Source organism: Mobula birostris, chromosome 6 (genome assembly GCF_030028105.1).
Source record: "Mobula birostris isolate sMobBir1 chromosome 6, sMobBir1.hap1, whole genome shotgun sequence".
In the NCBI taxonomy this organism is placed as follows: Eukaryota; Metazoa; Chordata; class Chondrichthyes; order Myliobatiformes; family Myliobatidae; genus Mobula; species Mobula birostris.
Window position 1 is genome coordinate 83,579,141 of NC_092375.1, and position 23,648 is coordinate 83,602,788.

At 45.4% G+C, this 23,648-nt stretch overlaps 1 protein-coding gene across 3 annotated transcripts in view; it reads right to left on the reverse strand.

Moving 5' to 3' along the window:
- The window catches only part of LOC140199147 (protein Shroom2-like), a 250,723-nt gene that overhangs the window by 22,366 nt on the left and 204,709 nt on the right, over positions 1–23,648 (reverse strand). For 2 of the 3 annotated variants that reach the window (XM_072260751.1, XM_072260749.1), the window contains exon 6: positions 5,595–6,260. In XM_072260751.1, the coding sequence (XP_072116852.1) occupies positions 5,595–6,260 (666 nt within the window). The remainder of the gene's footprint in view (positions 1–5,594; positions 6,261–23,648) is intronic. The other variant, XM_072260750.1, reaches the window with a different exon arrangement.

A 23,648-nucleotide genomic window follows, 5' to 3' on the forward strand; every position in this document is an offset into this window, starting at 1 on the left:
CTAAATGCAATAAGGCTTGTTACTGGGAAAAAGTGAAATTTGCTGTTATCTCATTTGTTTGCCTTTACTTTTGCCATGTCTTTGTGTATTATTTTGCTGTATTTAACGTGCAATAAAACGAGTTACTGGCAAAAGTGACAATTGCATCTATCGAACGCTTCCACAAGCAATACATTAATAAAGCACCTTGTTAAATGTATAAAGCATGTCTGCATCAGTGTTATCTTGTACTTCCATACAATGTTACATTAGGCTGTTACACATCTATTGTCAGATATTGTTGTGGTGTTGGAAGTTGCGTTCAGGAAAACAATGAAATGCCGCGCTGCCGCTACCATTTGTTCTGGCACATCATAAAATTAGCCGGTTACTCCATACACACTACAACGGTCAACTGGCGTTTTCAGACTTAAACACTCTGGAGAGTGTTTTAGAAAAGCTCCATTTCAGTGTGGACGGAGGGTCAAAATGCTGTTTCAGTGTGGACAGAGGGTCAAAACAAAGAGAAAAGGCTTCGGTTACAGATTTATCCAGTCTAGTGTGGACGTAGCCTCAGTCACAGGGAGAAGGTACAAACTCCACACCAACAACACCAGCAGCCAGGACTGAAGCAACACACACAAAATGCTGGAGGAACTCAGCAGGCCAGGTGGTATCCGTGGAAAAGAGTACAGTGGATGTTCTGGGCCGAGACGCTTCAGCAGGACTGAAGGAAAAAAGATGAGTCAGTGTAAGAAGGTGGGGGAGGGGAGAGAGAAACACAAGGTGGTAGGTGAAATCTGGAGGGGGAGGGGTGAAGTAAGGAGCTGGGAAGTTGATTGGTGAAAGAGATACAGGACTGGAGAAGGGGGAATCTAATAGGAAAGGACAAAAGGCCATGGAAGAAAGAAAAAGGGAGGGAGGAGCACCAGAGGGAGGCGATGAGCAGGCAAGGAGGTAAGGTGAGAGAGGGGAAAAGAAATGAGGAATGGTGAAGGCCGGGGGGCAAAGTTCGAGAAATCGATGTTCATGCCATCAGATCAGAGGCTACCCAGATGGAATATAAGGTACTGTTCCTCCAGCCTGAGTGTGGCCTCATCGTGACAGTGCAGGAGGCTACAGATTGACATGTTGGAACGGAAATGCGGAGTGGAATTAAAACAGGTGGCCACTGGGAGATCCGCTTTTTCTGGCAAGGATAAGTGCCAGGATGGCTATCCCTATGGACAAACAGTCACGTAGGGAGTGACCCCTGCGGAAAGAAAAAAGTGGGCGGTGGGGGGGAGGGACATGTGTGGCTTGAACATGGCCAGGTCTGAACTTAGCTTTCTGGCTCCGTGAGGCAGCAGCCCTGCCTGCTGTACAACTGTAGCATCTACTTCTGTACGCAGCACAAACCTTTTATATTTCCACACACCTCCATCAATTCTTGTTGAGACTCTCTAAACCCAATTTGTAGTGTAAAGGAGCAAAATGTCCTAAGGTATTTCTCAAGATCATTAACAAACTAAAAGGGGCAAAGAACTACAGCATCCAGAGCATCTTCCAGGAGGAATGCCTCAAAAAAGTGGCATCCATTATTAAGGAACCCCATTTCCCAGGGCATGCCCTCTTCTCAGTACATTGTTACCATCAAAGAGGAGGTACAGAAACCCGAAAGCACACGCTCAACAATTCAGGAATAGCTTCATCTTCCACCTCCCACCCCCGTCAGCAGATTTCTGAATGGACATTACCTCACTACTTCTTTGGCACTACTTATTTACCTTTTTAATATTATATATATATATATATATATATATATATACACACACACTTCTTACTGTAATTCACAGTTTTATGATTAAATATTGCAATGAAATGCAACTACATAACAACCAATTTCACAACATATGCCGGAGATATTAAACCTGATTCTGATTCTGATCTTTAACAGCCTCTAAGATGGAACTCGGGAATTTGTCAAAGTTTCGTGGACAGAACCTCCTGATTCATGTTCTCTGGGGTAAGGGCAGTGGCGGACAGGATCCCCACCCAACTACCACTCCCCATGTCACGCAACCAGCCCCTCCCAATGCGGAAACAAATCATCACAGCTTCATCACTGCGTGTCAGGGAGCTGGGCGGAGGGGATGACGTGGTTCTGTTGGTAAAAAATGAAATCCAATCATTAGAAAGAGGTGACATATTTTTGGAAGGTGCTGAATGGTTGTGAGTAGAACTAAGGAACTGCAAGGATAAAAAGACTCAGATGGAGGTGTTATACAGGCCCCTGTACAGTAGCGAACATGTGGAATACAAATTTCAATGGGAAATGGAAAAGGTATATAATAAAGCAATGTTACAACAGTCATAAGGGATTTCACTATCCAGGTAGATTGGGAAAATCAGGTTGGTGCTGGATCCCAAGAGGAGGAATTTGTAGAATGCCTTTGAGATAGGTTTTTAAAACAGTTCGTACTTGAGCCTACGAGGGGAACAGCTTTTCCGGACTGGGTGTTGTGCAATGAACCAGAATTGATCAGAGAGCTTAAGATAAAGGAGCCCTTAGGGGTAGGTGATCATAATATGATAGAATTCACCCTGCAATTTGTGCAGGAGAACCTAAAGTCAGATGTATCGGTATTACAATGGAATACCAGGAATTACAGAGGTATAAGACAGGAGCTGGCCAAAATTGATTGGAAAAGAACACTGACAGAGATGATGGCAGAGCAGCAATGGCTAGAATTTCTGGAAGCAATCTGGAATTCCAAAGGGGAAGAAGTTTTCTAAAGGAAAGATACACAACCGTGGCTAACAAGGGAAGTCAAAGCCAACATATAAACCAAAGAGAGGGCATAAAATAGAGCAAAAATTAGTCGGAAGTTAGAGGATTGGCAAGATACCGAACCACTGTAAAATTATGCTGGAGAGGTGGTAATGTGGACAAGGAAATGTGGAAACAGATAAGATAGAAACAGGAAAGTTGTTTCCACTGATAGGTGAGACTAGAACTAGGGGACATAGCCTCAAGATTCGGGGGAGTAGATTTAGGTCGGAGATGAGGAGGAACTGCTTTTCTCTGAGGGTGGTGAATCTGTGGAATTCTCTGCCCAATGAAGCAATGGAGGGTACCTCAGTAAATACATTTAAGACAAGGTTGGACAGATTGTTGCATAATAAGGGAATTAAGGGTTATGGGGAACAGGCAGGTAGAAGGAGATGAGTCCATGGCCGGACTAGCCATGATCTTATTGAATGGTAAAGCAGGCTCAACGGGCCAGATGGCCTACTCCTGCTCCTATTCTTTATGTTCTTATGATCTGAATAAGTGTTTTGCATAATTCTTCACTGTGGAAGACACTAAAAATATGATAGAAGTTCCATATGTCAGGAGTCATGAAGTGTGTGAAGTTGCCATTACTAGGGAGAAGGTTCTTGGGAAGCTGAAAGATCTGAAGGTAGATAGGTCACCTAGACCAGATGGCATACACCTCAGGGTTCTGAAAGAGGTGGATGAAGAGACTGTGGAGACATTAGTAATGATCTGGCATGGTTCTGGAGGAACGGAACATTTCAAATGCCACTCCACTCTTCAAGAGGGAGACAGGCAAAAGAAAGGAAATTATAGGCCAGTTAGCCTGAGCTCAGTGGTTGTTAAGGATGTGGTTTTGGGGTACTTGGTACGCACATGATAAAATAGGCCATAGTCAGCATGGTTACCTTAAAGGAAAATCTTTCCTGACAAATTCTGTTGGAATTCTTTAAAGACATAATAAGCAGCATAGACAAAGGAGATTCAGTTGACGTTGTGTACTTGGATTTTAACTAGGCCTTTGACAATGTGCCACACATTAAGCTGCTTAACAAGTTAAGCGTCCATGGTATTACAGGAAAGATACTAATGTGGATAAAGCAGTAGCTGATTGGCAGCAGAAAAAGAGTGAGAATAATGGGAGTTTTTTCTGGTTGTTTGTCAGTGACCAATAGTGTTCCACAAGGATCTGTGTCGGGACCAATTCCTTTTAAGTTATATGACAATGATTTGTATGATGGAATTGATGGTTTTGTTGCAAAGTTTACAGATGATATGAAGACAGGTGGAGGGGCAGGCAGCTTTGAGGAAATAGAGAGGCTACAGAAGGGCTTAGACAGATTAGGAAAATGGTCAAAGAAGTGGTAGATGGAATACAGTATCACGAAGTGTCTGGTCATGCACTTTGGTAGAAGAAATGAAAGGGTTAACTGTTTTCTAAATGGAAAGAAAATACAAAATTCTGATGTGCAAAGGGACTTGGGAGTCCTTGTGCAGGATTTCCAAAAGGTTAGTTTGCAGGTTTAGTCAGTGGTGAGGAAGGCAAATGAGATATTAGCATTCATTTCCAGAGGACTGGACTATAAAAGCAACGATGTAATGTTGAGACTTTATAAAGCACTGGTGAGGCCTCACTTGGAGTATTATGAGCAGTTTTGGGCCTCTTTATCTAAGAAAGGGTGCGCTTCCATTGGAGAGGGTTCAAAGGAGGTTCACAAAAATGATTTCGGTATTGAGAGGCTTGTCATATGAGGATAATGGCTCTGGACCTGGACTCACTGGAATTCAGAAGAATGAGGGTGACCGCGTTGAAACCTATTGGGAGAGTCTAAGACCAGAGGACACAGCCTCAGAATAGAAGGGCATCCTTTTGGAATGGAGATGAGGAGGAATTTCTTTAGCCAGAGGATGGTGAATCTCTGGAATTCATTGCCACAGATGGCTGTGGAGACCAAGTCATTGGTTTCATTTAAGGTGGAGGTTGATAGATTCTTGATTAGTCAGGGCATGAAGGGATACAGGGAGAAGGCAGGAGACTGGGTCTGAGAGGAAAAATGGATCAGCCATGATGAAATGGCGGAGCAGACTCGATGGGCCAAATGGCCTAATTCTGCTCCTGTATCTCGTGGTCTTATGAAGTCACAGTCTGGAACACTCTGTATTATAGTTGTACAAGATGTTGGTGAGAGGTGTCTGAGAACTGTCTACAGTTTTGGCTACCTTGTTACAGGAAAGACATCATTAAACTAGAAAGGGTGCAGATGATTTATGAGAAAGTTGTCAGGACTTGAGGGCCTGAGTTATAGGGAGAGTTTAGGCAGTCACTGACGGGTTACTTCCCTCAGGTTTATGATATCATGAGGGACATAAATAGGGCGAACAAACGCAGTCTTTTTTCAAGGAAAAGGGAATCAAAAACTAGAGGGCACAGGTCCAAGGTGAAAGAAAAAAGACTTAACAGAAAACTGAGGGGCAATTTCTTCACAAAGAGGGTGGCGTACCTGTGGAGTGAGCTGCCAGAAGAAGTGGTTGAGGCATGTACTTTAACAGCTTTTAAAAGACACTCGGACAGGTACACAGGGAAAGGTTTCTGAGAGATATGGGCCAAAGGCAGGTCAGGCTGAGATGGGAGCATGGTCAAGTTGGGCCGAAGGTCACGTTTCTGTGCTATGACCTGCTCCACAAGGGTGGCAACAATTTACCACGCTGCTTGCCACCATTCCCAGAACCAGGGAGGGTATGTCAGGACTGACCCACACAGAGGCACCCGGGACCCCCTCAGACATGAACTTTAACTAAGCAGTTAACAGATGCTCACTTGTTCTGGCCGTCATCCTCCAGGGTGAGTGGTGGCTTATCGGTTAGTCGCTGCGGTGCAAACTGTGGGGAAGGAGACCGAGGAGTGTCCGTCGTTGGCGTCGGGAGGCAGTGAAATGCTGGGCTTCCGTCACTCCCCGCGTTGCCTCGTGCGTTCCCCAAGTGGGCAGCGCCCTCCACAGGGTCTCTGCCCAGCCGGGCTTCGTGCAGGTCGCTCCCTGCACTGCCCTCAGATTCCTGCAGCAGATCAGCTGGTGCCCGGGTTGCGCTCTCGTATGCCTGGTCCGGTGGAGCCGTCCTGGTCTGGGGCACAGCTGTTCCAGCTGGAAAATGGGGCTCCTGCTGCGGGTGTCTGTCCGCTGCCCGCTTCGTACTGGCTGCTGCCAGGTCCTCCCGCTCCTCAGCCACGGCCCAGGTTTGGCTCAGTTCCTGGCCTTGGGGGCAGGGATCTGGGATGTCCCCTTCGGCTCTATACCGCTCTTGGACCTTGGGCTCCTCGGGATGACTGTGCCCGCTCAGCATGCTGACTGGGTGACCATGCCTCTCCTGAGGCAGATACTCATGGGCCTGAGCAATCCTCTCCGGCGAGGTCTGTTCCAACTTTGTTTTCGTGTGGAACTGCTGCCCCTCGGGTCTACTCTCCAAACTCCCAGAATCCAGGTGTCTGCTAGTTAAGAAAACAGATTGTTACCGTTAATTAATTACAGCTTCAACAATTGAAATTTGGTAATGCAAAAAGAGACCAGTTGACACACTGCATCCTTGTCAGCTCTAGGAAAGCCAGCCAAATGCCCAACTGCTGCAGATGGAGTTCAGCTGCACAGAAAATAGAACAGTACTGCACAGGAACAGGGCCCTTCAACCTACAATGTCTATGGTCTAGGCCAAACATGATGCCAAATCCCTCCGATCACTGAATACTTACGTGTCTGACTAAAAGCCTCTTAAACACCACAAGTTGTATTTAATTCCACCATCTCCCCAGCGCCTGCGCCCCCCGCCCCTGGTAGGCCATTTCAAACACCAACAACTCTGTGCAAAAAAAAAAATGCCCACACATTTCCCTTAACCTTTCATCCTCTCACCTGGAATGCACGTCCTCCAGTATCTGACATTTCTCTCCTGGGAAAAAGACACTATCTATGCCTCTCAGTCTTTGACACTCCAAAGAAACAACCCAAAAGCTTGTCCAATTCTTTCCTGAAAGCTCCAATGTGAGGAGCATTCTGGTGAACTTTTGTACCCTTTCCAAAGCTTCCACATTTGTCCTGTAAAGGGGTGACCAGAATTGCACATAACTGAGATTGAAGTTGCAAATCAGGCCTTCAACAGTGAGAGTGAGGAATGAATCAAAGGTCTTAGTACTACTCTCTAGATTATACTACTCTATTTCGGGCAGGTGGGGCTCGTCAGCTTTGGATGGCAGCCCGCCTGGAAGGAAAACCTTGATTTTAAACCTCCGCTGCCTTGCGGCCATACCCATCCATGGGAAGGGCTTCAGGAGTAAACCCTGAGGAAGAAATCTGGAGCCGGGGTCCCCAAGGCACTTTGATGTTGTTTACAACTTCACTCTGGCAACCTCTGTGACGAAACTGGTGTCAAGCTGTATTGGCACCTGTCCTTCCCTTGGACTACATCAGTGATGTGGAGAGGGGGAGCCCACTGCATGGGCAACAGCTGGTTCTTCAAATCTTCCTGCCCAGGCTTGCGCCCTGGAGAGGACACAGTCCACCAGAGGCGCAAACCCATGATCCCCTGGGATCGACAGCTGCCTACTAATTGATTATATGTGGCTAACGAAGGCCTGAGAGTTCTAATCACTGTGTTAATTACAAACTGCATCTCCAAAATACATGAAGTGAAGCAATAATCCTTCAACTTAATCATGAATCAGTGTTCATATGACCCTGTTAAGGGTTTCATTGCTCACAATTCAGTCTTATCTAAAAAGTAGAAACTGAAAAGGATAAAGAGCTGGCTTTGCAGAACACCTCCTTTTCTGTCCGTGTGGGTGACAAAATTAATTTTCCATCTGATTCTCACTCCAACCTCCCTAACTTAGTCCTACACTGTTTTACGAAGCCCAGTGAGAGCTCAGGGAACACCACCACATCTTGCCACCAGGTACACGACAGCCTTTGTGGCACAATGTTGATTCAGATCGCCAGTTTGTGTCAGAACTGGTGGCAGGGCATGGAACGCACCAGGAACCAAGGTGACTTATGCTGAGAGAGGGGTAGGGTTGGCATCTGGGGTTGAGAGACTTGCCTGATGATGAGTCTCACACCCAGTCGGACATCTTGGCACACAGATCGGTGGCATCATCTGCATTTGGAGATCCTAAGGTGAGCTAGCAATGAGTGCATTGTATTTAATAGTTCAGTAATATTTAGTGATATTGTAAAATATATTGTTTGATTCAGCATTCTTTGTTTGTTTACATAATTCATTATGGGTTATATGTGAATGGTGCCAGCCCACCAATTGAGAGCATCCCACTAAAAAAAGGAACAGGAAAACTAAGTAGACAAAACATATCCTGGCTCCCATATTTTTCTTCTGATTAGTTCCTGGAGTTACAAACCATAGCAATGTGGACTCCACCTCATCTCCTAGGAATTCTTCTAAGCCCAACAGCTGGTTCATTCCTCGAAAGGAAGAAAGAAGGTAAATTCCTATAACATCCCGCACAAGCTCGATGAAGCTTCAGACCGCCAATAACTGCATGCTGTGCAGTCACCAAGGTAGGAAAAATGGCAGCAAATGCAAGCACAACAAGCTGCCACACACAGCAGTGACCAAACAATCTCCTTCCGGAACTGACCGTGTCATTTACCTAAAATATTCACCCTCCATAAATACCGCCTGACCTGCAAGTTATTTTCAACACCTTCTCTTTTTATTTCGTACACGGTAGAGGCAGACTCTTTTGAATGTTTAAAATGCAGACACTTGAATGGCAAAGGGGTGCGGTGAAAGGTTACCAGGAATAGGCGGGCATGCGGAATTGGAGTTCCAGTCATATCAAGTTGACCGTGGCGCAGGCTGGAGAAGTGGCCAAGAGTCCAAGTGCTCCTCTGAATCTCAGTGGGGTTCATTAGACAGTGATCTCCTGGGAGTAATTCTCCCCCCTCCTCTGAAATGATGCACTAGGATCTCTACGAACACAAGAAATGGTTGGAGCTGGCCACTCAGCCCATCCAAACTGCTCCTAATTCAGTAAGGTGATGTCTTGATGAATCTTGGCCTCAACTCCACTATTCCTGTCATTCTTTACCCTGGTATTGCGAAAAATTGTCCAATCTTGAAGACATTTAACGATTCAGACCACATAGCTCTCTGGGGTACAGAATTTCAGTTGCAGCCCTTCACCACCGAGAAGTTTCTCATCATCACTTTCAACCACAAGTGGTCCCTTATCCTGATGCCCTCCATCCTGCTGAACAATTCTCCAATATTCCACCTGTCTTGCCCAATGAAATACAGCGCATGGTTCTATGACAGCAACTCCCTCATCTCAGTAATTAATCCAGTGAACCTTTGCTCACTAACCTATTTCAAAAGGGGACCAAAATAGCACACCGTGCTCTCACCAAATCCTTGTCCACTTGCACAAGAACACGAGGAAGTAGAGAAGGAGGAAGCTACCAACCTACTCAAACCTACACCACATTCAATACTATCTCGGCTGTTCCAAGTCAGCCAGCCTCAGATCTCCTTCTGTGCCGGTTCCCCATAGCTCTCAATTCCTTCATCTTTCAAATAATTATCTACCTCTGCCTTAAATATACCTAATGATCCAACCTCCACCCTTCTCGGGGCTGGGAATTCCGGAGATCCACTACTCTCTGAGAGAGAGAAATACCTCTGCATCTCAGTTTTAAACGACTGGCTCCTTATTTTGTATCCACATCCATTGTTCATGATTCTCCCACTAGCAGCTAGATTCCCCCCACAGTTTTACAAAAACTGTCCCTTGGCACAGTCTCTGCTGCCTTCTCCAACCTTCTCCAACTGGCATAAACAAAGGGTAAAGTACAAGGAGAAGTCTTTGTATTTGACTCTCCTCTTCTATGTAAAACCTACTCAGTTTTCCAGAGCCCTAACCACATTCAGTTTCTAAATTACAGCTATGCTATTCACACCCACCTATGTTTAAAAGGGCTCTGAAGAGCTGCCCAGACCCTGAGCTTTTGAAAGCAGGAAAGTAATCAATCTTCTCTGAAAACTCGCCATGATTGCTCAGTTTATGGACACCAAGGTTCAAGCACTGAACTGAATGGTGCTTGCTCTGACCAGACCCACATATGTTCTTCTTCTTTTTTTTCCTTTCAGTTTCTTTCAGTCAGTTAGTGGGGTTTATACCCCACTCCTTAGAAAGCAACAGCGTGTGTGTGAGTGGATTTTAGGTGAGTAGGGGGTTGCACAGGTCCCGACCCACCCTCTCGACATCCCCTCCCGGATCCAGTGGCATGGTGGGGTCCAAGACGGCTGGGGGAAGTTCTGTTGCTGTGAATGGCCAGACCAAGCTTCGATGCAAGGGATGCCCTTCCCGCGCTTCATGGCACGTGTTTGCTAGATGGCCGTTGACCCTACGAGAGGGTTCATCCGCCCTTTGACAGGTCTTGTTTTTCATCCTGCAGGGTGTCTAGACACCCTCCTCACCAGGCAAGCCTGGAGGGGGAGCCAGTTTAGTCGCCGACCACCCGACCATGCGACAGGTAGCACTCAGATCAGTGACCTGACATGTTCTGGTACATCACTGGGAAAAACTGGACTTGACTTAAAAGGTAATTGGTTTCCTGATCCCAGCAGAGAGAATCTGCTTTAGTGATATTGACTGAAGGACAAGGAGAGCTAAGAGGTTCCTTAAATAGTGCCAGTAACCCTTTCACAGTTACACAGGACATCTTGCCCAAAACACAACTGCTTCTTCAGCGTAGCGCTTCTTCAAGGCCTCCCTGAAGCACCAGCCTGGAGCATGTTCTCCCCACTAATTCCTAAAGACATCAGATTCAAGACAGTAATTCTCTCATAGTTCATGGGTGGGCTGCTGGGGAAAAGGGGTACACAGATGATAGAGGCGGTACTGAAAGCGCAGAACAGACTAATTGTCTTCATCAGTGAGACTTGCAATCCCCCAATTTGCCCTGACTGGTATCCCACATGCAGACAATAAAATGAAGCTGTAAATTTTCTCTTCTGTGTGTTAGGAGTTTACACAGTGTGCTGTTGGGAAAGTTGTATTGCTGTTTTCTTTTCTTTGCAACACAGAACACTGTTACTATTCTTCTCTAATCTCCTGCACTCGATGCTGGGATGGTGTTGGTAATAATCAGTATTTTTGCTTTGTCTGTTCCAAACAAGGTTTGGGCATGGTTTCAGTTAAAGCATTCAGAGCAATGAGGAACAGAAAAATGACAGCATTTCAGTGATGTAATAAAGCACATGCAGATGGGGCAAAAGGGGACTGAACCCAGCGTTCTGACTCACACAGGGCTGCATTCAATTTCATGCAACATGCTGAACACCTTACAGTTCAGGAGCAGAGAGAGAAAGGATGCTTCCAAGAACAAGTCGCAACCAATGGGAAGAACCTGTGAAGTGTGAAATAACCAGAAAACATGAGGGTCATTCACAAAGCTGACTGATTTCCAAGCTTCTCAACAATCCTGCGCCTCTGAAAAAAAATGCAATAACAAGCACAACTGACCAAATCTTCTCAGAGAAATACAAGGAGAAAGAATTTTGCATTTGCATAGCAGCTTTCAAAACCTATACAGGTTTACAGCTACTTCAGCAGGAGATGCAGTTGCTAATTCAGATACAGCCAGTGGACAAGTAAGCACCCATTTAGGTTAACCAGCTCCTGAATACTGAGGAATACATGTTCACTAGGGTACCTGGAGAAACCACTCTGATCTTCAGAACAGTCCTGTGAGACTTGTACATCCAGCTAAAGGAACAGGCTTGCCCTTGACTTAATTGAACATGCTTATGTGCTATGATATTTTGAGATTAAGCAAGAGGTGGTGTGGATAGTCAAAGACTTTTCCCCAGGGCTGAAATGGCTAGCACGAGACGGCATAGCTTTAAGGTGCTTGGAAGTAGGTACAAAGGAGATGTCAGGGGTACATTTTTTACACAGAAAGTGGTGAGTGCGTAGAATGGGCTACCGGCGGAGGTGCTGGAGGTGGAAACGATAGGGTCTTTTAAGAGACTCCTGGATGGCTACATGGAGCTTAGAAAAATAGAGGGCTTTGTGTAAAGCCTAGGTAGTTCTAAGGTAGGGACATGCTTGACACAGCTTTGTGGGCCGAAGGGCCTGTATTGTGCTGTAGGTTTTCTATGTTTCTAAAGCATTAAGGCAGAAAATCCCCAGGGCCTGAAATACCCCAGAATACTGAAAGAAGAAAATGAGGAGATTGCCGAGGCTTCGACAAAGTTATTTCTGTCCTCATTAGCACAGGTGAGGTCCCAGAGGACTGGAAAGTAGCAAATGTTGTGGCTTTATTCAAGGATAATCCAGGTAATTATAGTCCATTGAGCCTCACATTCGTGGTAGGAGAGCTGTTGAAGCTATTTATGGATACTGGGAATAAGATTTACGCACATTTGAAAAGCTATAACCTGCTTAGGGACGGTTTGTACAGGGCAGGTCATACCTTACAAATTAGAAGGAGATTTTTGGGGAGGTGACCAGGGAATTTGATGACAGTAAAGCAGTGGACATTATCCATTTAAATTTTGTAAGGCATTTGATAAGGTCCCTCATGGGAGGTTGATTCAGATAAACATGTATGGGATCCAGGGTGAATTGCAAGTTAAGAATTCAGCAGTGGTTCACCGATAGAGGACAGAGAGTGGGGCTGGAAGGTGGTTATTCTGGCTGGAAGTCTGTGACCAGTGGTGTTCTGTAAAGGCCGCTGCTAGCACCTCTGTTGTCTGGATTTATATCAATAATTTGGTTGGGAATGTAGACGGATGAATTAGCACGGTTGCAGATGACACCACGGTTGTTGGAGATGCAGACAGTAAGGGACTGTCAAAAATACAGTGAGATATCGATCAGTTATGCACAGAAAAGTTGCAAATAGTGTTTAATTGGGCATGTGTGGGTTGCACATTGAGTGGTCAAATGAAAGTAAAAAATATAAATTTAATAGCAGACCCCTTAGAAACATTGAGGTACCAAGGGATCTTGGGGTCCACGTCCAAAGTTCATTGAAAGCCACTATGCTTTAATAAGCTATAGATAAGGTGGGAAAGAAGGTGTATGGTGTGCCTTCCTTCATTGGTCTGGATGCTGAGAATAAGACTAAGGGAATTGTGCTGCAGCTACGTAAAACTTTAGTCAGACCGCACCTGGAGGATGGTGATGTGGAGACTGTGGGGTGGGTGCAGAAAAGGTTTACCAGGATGCTGCCTGGATCAGAGGGCATGAGCTGTAAGCAAAGTTTCTCAGAATCAGAACCAGGTTTATTATCACTGACGGAAATTTGCTGTTTGGTGGCAGCAGTGCAGTACGATACTTCAGAAATTACTATTAGTTACAGTAGAAATATAAAAAAACTAAATAGTGCAAAAGGCAAGCAAAGTAGTGAGGTAGTGCTCATGGGTTCATAGACCATTCATAAATCTGATGCTAGAAGGGGAAAAGCTGTTCCTGGATCACTGGGTGCTTATCCTGTATCTCCTGGCAGATGGAAGTAATGAGAAGGGGGCATGTCCTGAACGGTGAGGGTCTATAATGATGGATGCTACCCCCTGAGGCACCGCTTTTTGAAGATGTCCTCGACTGGCGGGACGGCTAGTGCCCACGATAGAGCTGACTGAACCCATGAACACTACCTCACTACTTTTTTTATTTCTCCTTTTGTGCTACCTAATTAATCTAAGTATACACACACACACACACACACACTCACTCTTGCTCGTATTGCATTGTACTGCTACCGCAAAGACAACAAATTTCACGACATATGCCAGTGAAATGAAACTTGATTCTAATTCCTTCAAAACATGCCACAGCATCTTTTAACTGTTTGCTCAGAGAATATTTAGCGTCCCGGTACCAAAAGATCGCCCACCTCTTCCAAGGGAGTTGTGCATGAGAGCGAGAGGCAGGTTCAAGGGAAGGTGCACTATCAGCTGAGTCAAAAGAGAAATCTGATTGTTAGCAAGCAGACAGTGTGACCAAGGCACCCATTCCTTCTCAGGTTTCAGTGCACCAGATGTGGCAATTATACTGAGGGAGGCTCCCCACAGTAAATAAGGTCACATGGTTCCAAGGCCAGTTTTAGCAGCATAGTTCATCAGTACTTCAGTTAGATTTTACACAGGGAGGAGGGGAGACAGATGATGCATTGGTCTCTCTTGTTTGTCTTACAAACTGACTTCAGCTGGGGTGCAGAGAAATCATTGACTTGGTCCCTTCATGCTGGAAGGTGACTGTGGAAAAACAGTCTCTGTAGCATTATTATTCTTCCATGTGTACCTCTGACCCAACAACTTAATCATTAACTTTCACATTATCATGTTCACTCTGCAGGGAGGTGTTTATGGATTTACAGCAGGCAGGTGTGTACACTCATCCCCGTATTCTGAAACACTGCAAAGGGAGCAGCAGCCTCAGGCTAACTGAAGACATACTTGCGAAACCAACCCTTGCCTCTCCGAATACTGAAAGGCCTGCTTAGAGAGGACGTTTAATGAGATCTAGGATCCAAGAGCACAGTCTCAGAATAATAAAGGCATGTCGCTTTAAATGAACTGTTGTGGATTTTTTTTCAGCCAGAGGGTGGTGCATGTGTAGTCATTGGGTGTACGTTGGATAGGTTTTTGATTGGTCAGGAGATTAAGAGTTGCAGGGAGAAGGCAGGAGAATGGGGTTGAAAACAAAAATCAGCTGAGATTGAATGGTGGAGCAGACTTGATGGGCTGAATGGCCTCATTCTGCTCCAATACGAGAGAGCAGCATGCCGCACGTGCACAGCCCTCCGGTGAAAAATGATATTGTATCCGTTAAATAGGGGCCGTGGACAATTCTGATTTGATGGAGACAGATTTGAAAGCACAGAGGAACATCTGGAGAAATTTCTGAAATGCCCATTCGCTGCTGTCGTTACTGCGCGATCGTGAATCTTCCAGAGGGAAGGCCTCAAAATCCCTGGCTTTGCCTGCTGTTGGCGACCGAGACTGAGGTCGAATCGCTCGGATAGAGATGGTGCTCGGTACTCGGTGTCGGAGAGCTGATCGGAGGCTCGAAGTTTTCGGATGACTCAGAGTCGCAGTGTGGTCGGGCATGGCAGGGAGAGTTTTTCTTCCTTCTCCCGTCTGCGTGAGATGTGGGACATTTGAGAGACTTTGAACTTTTTACTGTACTCGTGGACTGTTCTTCGTCAAGTTATGGTATTGTTGCACTGTTGTAACTATATGTTATAATCATGTGGTTTTGTTAGTTTTTTCAGTCTTGGTCTGTCCTGTGTTGTGTGATATCACACCAGAGGAAATATTGTATCATTTCTTAATGCATGCATTACTAAATGACAATAAAAGAGGACTGCGTGTCTTCATAATCTAAATCTAATTGTTTCCAATGCCAATATGCAAAAGCCCCACCCTGGGGAAGACTTTCACTTCATGTACTGAAGCTGCCCTCTGATGCCCTGTAAAGGTATCAATATAGAGGGTGAGCTTGGGGCTTTTGCTCAAGCACATTTCAATCCACCATTTGCAATCAGTGGAAGGAATCTGACCCTTCTCTCTCCTGAATCCAGAGGCACAGACATTTAATACAGCCCTAATACCTCTGACCCTCCCTAAACTGGGTCAGTGGGGCACTAAAGGCCAATTTTGTTGGTAACTCAGGCACACAGTTTATCCCAGGCCACCATTCAGCAAGCACACAGTTAAACACCTATGCATTCCCTTCGAATAGTTTCAATACATTACTTTTACTCCTTGAAGTTATGTTCCCCAAGTCAGAGAGGGACCCAGACTGCAGAAAGGTGTCGTCACTTTCCTCTACAGACCCCAGTGGCACAGCAGTATCGATCACTAGCCAAGCCTGCATGCCTGTACTCCTAACATGCCTCCATTCCTGCTCCATTCACTACCCCCACTGCTCTCTCCTTTCCCTTCTCATTGCTTGTCCCTAACTCCATTCCCTCATACACTCAAAGTGGAGCCTGGACTTGGCTTCAAATAGACCTTCTTCTCTCTTCCATAACAACACAGCCACAGCCACACTCCTGAAGTTCCAAATTTCTGGTTTCGAATTGTTCAACTGCTGTCAGAGCCCAAACCCTTTCCTTTGACCTCCATTCCCCCTCTCTCTTTCCACTGTTGCTTATAACCTCCCTCCCTGCCCAACCTTCTGCTCTCTTGTCCCTCTATTTCCATGTATGACTTGGTGTAAATACAAATTGTTGTTTCTACATGCTTTAATATAGATTTCAAACTCAACAACTTACACTAATCTTTTAAATGAGTGCTGGCCGAGTAACACTCCTTTTATATACCTCAAATGCCAGACAAGCAAATGTCATTTACTCCTCATCAGTCCCACTTTACTTCTCTCGCTGGTGATGTCACCTTGTGATTTCTTGATTTCAATTCCCTTCTACATTGGCCTCAGTTCCTCAACTAATAACTAACCACATCTTCCGCACACCTCTATTAAACATAGAAAACATAGAAAATAGGTGCAGGAGTAGGCCATTCGGCCCTTCGAGCCTGCACCGCCATTTATTATGATCATGGCTGATCATCCAACTCAGAACACCGCCCCAGCCTTCCCTCCATACCCCCTGATCCCCGTAGCCACAAGGGCCATATCTAACTCCCTCTTAAATATAGCCAATGAACTGGCCTCAACTGTTTCCTGTGGCAGAGAATTCCACAGATTCACCACTCTCTGTGTGAAGAAGTTTTTCCTAATCTCGGTCCTAAAAGGCTTCCCCTCTATCCTCAAACTGTGACCCCTCGTTCTGGACAACCCCAACATCGGGAACAATCTTCCTGCATCTAGCCTGTCCAATCCCTTTAGGATCTTATACGTTTCAATCAGATCCCCCCTCAATCTTCTAAATTCCAACGAGTACAAGCCCAGTTCATCCATTCTTTCTTCATATGAAAGTCCTGCCATCCCAGGAATCAATCTGGTGAACCTTCTCTGTACTCCCTCTATGGCAAGGATGTCTTTCCTCAGATTAGGGGACCAAAACTGCACACAATACTCCAGGTGCGGTCTCACCAAGGCCTTGTACAACTGTAGTAGTACCTCCCTGCTCCTGTACTCGAATCCTCTCGCTATAAATGCCAGCATACCATTCGCCTTTTTCACCGCCTGCTGTACCTGCATGCCCACTTTCAATGACTGGTGTATAATGACACCCAGGTCACGTTGCACCTCCCCTTTTCCTAATCGGCCACCATTCAGATAATAATCTGTTTTCCTATTTTTGCCACCAAAATGGATAACTTCACATTTATCCACATTAAATTGCATCTGCCATGAATTTGCCCACTCACCCAACCTATCCAAGTCACCCTGCATCCTCTTAGCATCCTCCTCACAGCAAACACTGCCACCCAGCTTCGTGTCATCTGCAAACTTGGAGATGCTGCATTTCCAATCTGTATTCTCCCTCTATCCACACTTTTGTGAAGATTTTCCTGCAAAAGGTACTGGATTCAGCCCAGTACATCACAGGTAAAGCCTTCCCAACCATTGAGCGCATCTACATGAAACACTGATGTAGGAAAGCAGCAGCCATCAGAGATACCCACCCCCCAAGGCCATGCTCTTTCCTCACTGCTGCCATCAGGCAGAAAGTACAAGAGCCTCAGGACTCACACCACCAGGTTCAAGAACAATTACTACCCCTCAACAATCACGCCCTTGAATAAAAGGGGATAACTACATTTACTTGCTCCATCATTGAGATGTTCCCACAACCGTTGATCTCACCAATGGACTCTTTATCTTGTTATCTCATGTTCTCGTTATTTATTGTTATTTATTTCTATTTGCTTTTGCAGAGTTTGTTGTCTTCTGCACTCTGGTTGATCTTTCATTGATCCTGTTATAGTTATTATTCTACAGATTTGCTGAGTATGCTTACAGGAAAATGAATCTCAGGGTTATATATGGTGACATATATGCACTTTAATAATAAACTTACTTTGAACCTTGTTCTGCAACTCTTCGTTTTCCCCCTTCAATGTTACGTTAATTGCCCTTGCAGCCTTCCTGTTTTCCTGTTTATGACCAACATCAGCCCTTGGGGTCTCCAAGCGGGGTGCATCTCTCCATTCCCCTCCTCCCCCATCCTTCACCTTTGCCCCAATAGGCCACTTCAGCTGCTCACCACCTTCTCACTTTACGCACGTACCCTTAATACATTCCCTAACCTGACAACTTTCCCTCCAGGTCAGAGTGGATATGATTGTGGTCAGTGTGGGTCACTGAGATCGAGCTGGAATGGATGATTTGTGTGCGACTCTCCTCCACTTCCATCAGTTCTGCTGACAATACCCAGCTTAGGCTGGGAAATGTCGTCATGGTTTCAGTCACTATTTATATTTCCTGCTCTCCTTAAATAGAGTGAGCGATGCAGCCTTCAAGTGCACAATCAAGTGGTGCGACTCACGACAAACATCATGCCCATGTCTGACTCACTGGCTGACAGTTTTCAGCAGCGCTTTCATCGGCCTGTGCACTGATGACCCTTGCCATTCCATGGTCAGCCTGACAGCATGCATTAGACCTTCTCCAAATTTCCAAGTACTTACTCTATATTGCTCTACCACTTCACAGTGCATTTAAAAATCATCTATATTAGTGAGAATGGAGTCATTTGAAGTCCAAACTGGGTAAGAGTATTGCTACTAGTTTATTATTCTCATATGTATTGAAAAAGTAGTGGCTACGACCCAGCCATCACAGGTAAATCCCTCCCCTCCATTGAACACATCTACATGGAGCACTGTCACAGTAACTCCACATCACCCAAGTCATCCTATCTTCTCGCTGTTGCATCAGGAAGACGGTATGAGAGCCTCAGCATTCACACTACAAAGTTCAGAAACAGTTATTACCCCTCAGCCATCAGGCTCTTGAAACAGTGAGGATAACTTCAATCAATTAAACTTGCCCCATCACTGAACTTCCAGTTCAAGATGGCACTGATGAAGTACAGCGACGACTTGCTGGCAGCAAACACAACTATTAACTATTTTATTACTCACACTTTTTCTCAAAAATGGGTCACCGTAATCAATAGCACGTAACTTCCCTTCGGAGTCGAGCATTCGAGCTGCCTGTACAACCTGGCATCCTGTGGTGTGAACTGAAGTCTCACAGGTGCTGGATGGTTGCAGTGTGGCGTGTACAGATCAAATCGAGGCAGCGGGGCCCAGGCCTGAGAGCGGGGAGCAAGCCAATGTATGCCATTGCTGGAACAGGCTTGAAGTGGCAGATCCGAGGTGGCAGGGCCTGAATCCGAGAGCGAGGGACTAGCCAATGTTTGACCAATTTAAGCGCCAGGCACTGGCCAACCCGAGTCAGTGGGTCCTAGTCTGAGAGCGTTTCGAAGCAGGCCAGATTGAAAAGGTCACAGTGTTGGAGCCAGAGGAGAGGGACATGTTATGTTTACTGGCTTCAAAACATCAAACTAAGTCAAAGAAAGACAGAGAAGTTTGAAATGTGAGTCTAACTTCGTGCTTACTTTAAGCAAGGTGTGCATACATCACATGATACCATGATGACTTTTGCAATTCACGTATTTATACATACAACCCATAATGAATTATTCAAGCGAGCGAGAATGCTTAATCAAACAATATATTTACAGTTAATCAAATCTTACTGAAATAGTAAACACACAACACTCCTCCCTGCTTTGCTATAAACTCCAACTCAATACAGAATGCATCTCAACTATATACACCGTATACTATATAACTACTATATAGACATCCTCAGCATAGTAAATTTTAAGGTGTCCCATTCAGGCCTAAAGATTTAATCAGCATGGAGGATTTCTTAATCTTGAGGGATAATGTCTTTCCTGACAAGGGGGATCACTCAGCTGGCAGTTGAGACTTGTGTCTGTTGAACAATCTCAGGGTTTGGTGCCTCCTCCATAGTGGTTGTAGAAGTTGACTCTGAGACTGCAGGAAGTGGTTCTGACAACAGAAACCACCTTTCTTCTCCAACAATGGACTCTGCGCTCCTCAACTGATTGATGTGTCGTCTCCTGATGATTTCAGACTCAATCTCCACTGTGTAGGACAGTGGTCCAGTTCTGTCCTTTATCATTCCAAATACTCACTTTTGATCACCTCTGTAGTTCCTCGCCAGAGCTGATCATCCAGGAGTGAAACACTGATGCCCTTTGTTTGAGGAGCCATCAGATTGTCTCAGTTGCTTGTCCTGTGTTCTCATTCTGAGATTAGGTTTGAGGAACTCAAGGGACAACCAAGCAGCAGCAAAGCTAGTGTGTTGTTAGTTATGGAGTGTGCTGCATTGCGATATGCAAGGAGGGAATTGGTGAGCTTCTGATTCAGTGTTAGTGCAGTGGGTTCCGCTGACATTGTTCACAGCGCGTTCTTTAGACTCTGGGCAAACCTTTCCACCAAGCCAATTGTAACTGGGTAGCATGGTGCAGACGTAATATGTCTTATTGCCTTCATTTTCAGGAATGACTGACGATGTTCTGCAACAAACTGTGGTCCATTTTCACTGACTGAGAGTTCTGGAACACCAGTCTGTGTAAAAAGGCTTCTCAGCTCATTGACACGTGTGTGAAGCTGTAGTGGAGGCAATTGGGAACACTTTTGGCCACTTCGTAGCCTCATCCACTAATACCAAGAAATTTGTGCCCATGAGTGGTCCAGCAAAGTCCACATGAATCCTCTGGCAGGGCAATGCAAGCCATTCCCAGGAATGGAGAGTGGCTGCTCTTGGTATCTTCTGAACCTGTTGGCATCCCGAACAGTGCATGGCAGGCTACTCAATCTGCTGATCTATCGCAGGCCACCAGACAAAGCTTTGAGCCGACGCTTTGACCACACAGAGATGACCGGCATGTAACATTTTAGCTCTCAGCTTCTATGGTACAACAGCTGTCCATTCCCAGATAAGGCAATCTTGGTGCTGGTAAAAATGGGGAAACTGGAGTTTCTGTTGCACATTCCAGCCACTTCAGGTACCCATGCAGACTTGAGACAGCGTGAGGTCTTTTCTGGTTTCCCTTCCGATTATCTCTGTTGTAATAGGGAGACTTTCGATTTGCGTTAGGGAGAATATGTCAAGAGGAGCGTCCTTCTTTGCAAATATTTCCGGTATTTCATTTTCCAAGGGTAAACAGGACAATCCATCAGCATTTCCATGATTAGTCAAACTCTTGACTTCAATCTTGTAATTGTGTCCTCCAAGAAACAGAGCCCCTCTCTGCATTTGTGCCACTGCTGTTAGCGGAACACCCTTCTGGAGATGGAGAATGGACACAAGTGGTCGATGATCAGTAATGAAGGTAAACTCTCTCCCATCAAAATACTGGTTGAAACGTCTTACACCCCAAACCAGACTCAAGGCCTCTCTGTCAATCTGTGGGAAACTTTTCTCTGTAGCAGTAAGGGAATGTGATGCAAATGCATGTTCCCTAGGGCACTCACTTCCATCACTGAACACATGTGACAAGACTGCACCTATACCATTAGGCGAGGCGTCACAGGCAAGCTTTACTGGATGATGCGGATCAAAATGTGTGAGTACTGTGGCTGACCATTTCCTTTACCTTTTTGAAAGCCATCTCACACGGCGTTGTCCTTTGCCATATTTTGCCGATCTGCAGTAATGAGTTCAAGGGGTGAAGCACAGTAGCCAGGTTTGGCAGAAACGTGTTATAGTAATTGACAAATCCTAAAGGACCACAATGGTGACACATCCTTTGGCCTTGGGACTTCTGCTACAGTTTGAATTTTCTCAGTACCCTTGTGTAATCCTTGTGTGTCAATAGCATGACCACATTAAGTGATGCTTGGTTTGAAGAATTCACACTTGCTGTGTCATGCTCTGAGCCCATAATCTTCTAATCTTTTTAACGATACCTTGAGGTTTGAGATGTACCCTGTTATGCTTACCAGTGGCCATGATGTCATCCAGGTAATTGAACTGACTTTATTACTTACATCCTTCATATACATGGGGAGTAAAAATCTTTACATAGAACATAGAATAGTACAGCACAGTACAGGCCCTTCGGCCCACAATGTTGTGCCAACCCTTAAACCCTGCCTCCCATATAAGCCCCCACCTTAAATTCCTCCATATGCCTGTCTAGTAGTCTCTTAAATTTCACTAGTGTTTCTGCCTCCACCACTGACTCAGACAGTGCATTCCAGGCACCAACCACTCTCTGAGTAAAAACACCTTCCTCTAATATCCCCCTTGAACTTCCCACCCTTTATCTTAAAGCCATGTCCTCTTGGATTGAGCAGCGGTGCCCTGGGAAGAGCCGCTGGCTGTCCACTCTACCTATTCCTCTTAATATCTTGTACACCTCTATCATGTCTCCTCTCATTCTCCCTCTCTCCAAAGAGTAAAGCCCTAGCTCCCTTAATCTCTGATCATAATCCATACTCTCTAAACCAGGCAGCATCCTGGTAAATCTCCTCTGTACCTATTCCAATGCTTCCACATCCTTCCTATAGTGAGGTGACCAGAACTGGACACAGTACTCCAAGTGCGGCCTAACCAGAGTTTCATAGAGCTGCATCATTACCTCACAACTCTTAAACTCTATCCCTCGACTTATGAAGGCTATCACCCCATAAGTTATGTTAACTACCCTATCTACCTGCAAGGCAATTTTCAGGGATCTGTGGACATGTGCCCCCAGATCTCTGTGCTCCTCCACACTACCAAGTATCCTACCATTTACTTTGTACTCTGCCTTGGAGTTTCTCCTTCCAAAGTGTACCACCTCACACTTCTCCAGGTTGAACTCCATCTGCCACTTCTCAGCCCACTTCTGCAACCTATCAATGTCTCTCTTCAATCTTCGACAATCCTCTACACTATCCACAACACCACCAACCTTTGTGTCGTCTACAAACTTGCCAACCCACCCTTCGACCCCCACATCCAGGTCGTTAATAAAAATCACAAAAAGTAGAGGTCACAGAACAAATCCTTGGGGGACACCACTAGTCACAACCCTCCAATCCAAATGTACTCCCCCCACCATGACCCTTTGCTTTCTGCAGGCAAGCCAATTCTGAATCCACCTGGCCAAATTTCCCTGAATCCCATGCCTTCCGACTTTCTAAATAAGCATACCGTGTGGAACCTTGTCAAATGCCTTACTAAATTCCATGCAGACCACATCCACTGCACTACCATCATCTATATGCCTGGTCACCTCCTCAAAGAACTCGATATCAGGCTTGTTAGACATGATCTGCCCTTCACAAAGCCATGCTGACTGTCCCTGATCAGACCATGGTTCTCTAAATGCCCATAGATCCTATTTCTAAGAATCTTTTCCAACAGCTTTCCCACCACAGATGTAAGGCTCACTGGTCTATAATTATCCGGACTATCCCTACTTCCTTTTTTGAACAAGGGGACAACATTCGCCTCCCTCCAATCCTCCGGTACCATTCCCGTGGACGAGGACATAAAGATCCTAGCCAGAGGCTCAGCAATCTTCTTCCCTTGCCTCGTGGAGCAACCTGGGGAATATTCCATCAGGCCCCAGGGACTTATCCGTCCTAATATGTTTTAACAACTCCAATATCTCCTCTCCCTTAATATCAACATGCTCCAGAACATCAACTTCACTCATATTGTCCTCACCGTCATCAAGTTCCCTCTCATTGGTGAAAACCGAAGAGAAGTATTCATTGAGGACCTCACTCACTTCCACAGCCTCCAGGCACATCTTTCCACCTTTTTCTCTAATCAGTCCTACCTTCACTCCTGTCATCCTTTTGTTCTTCACATAACTGAAGAATTCCTTGGGGTTTTCCTTTACCCTACTTG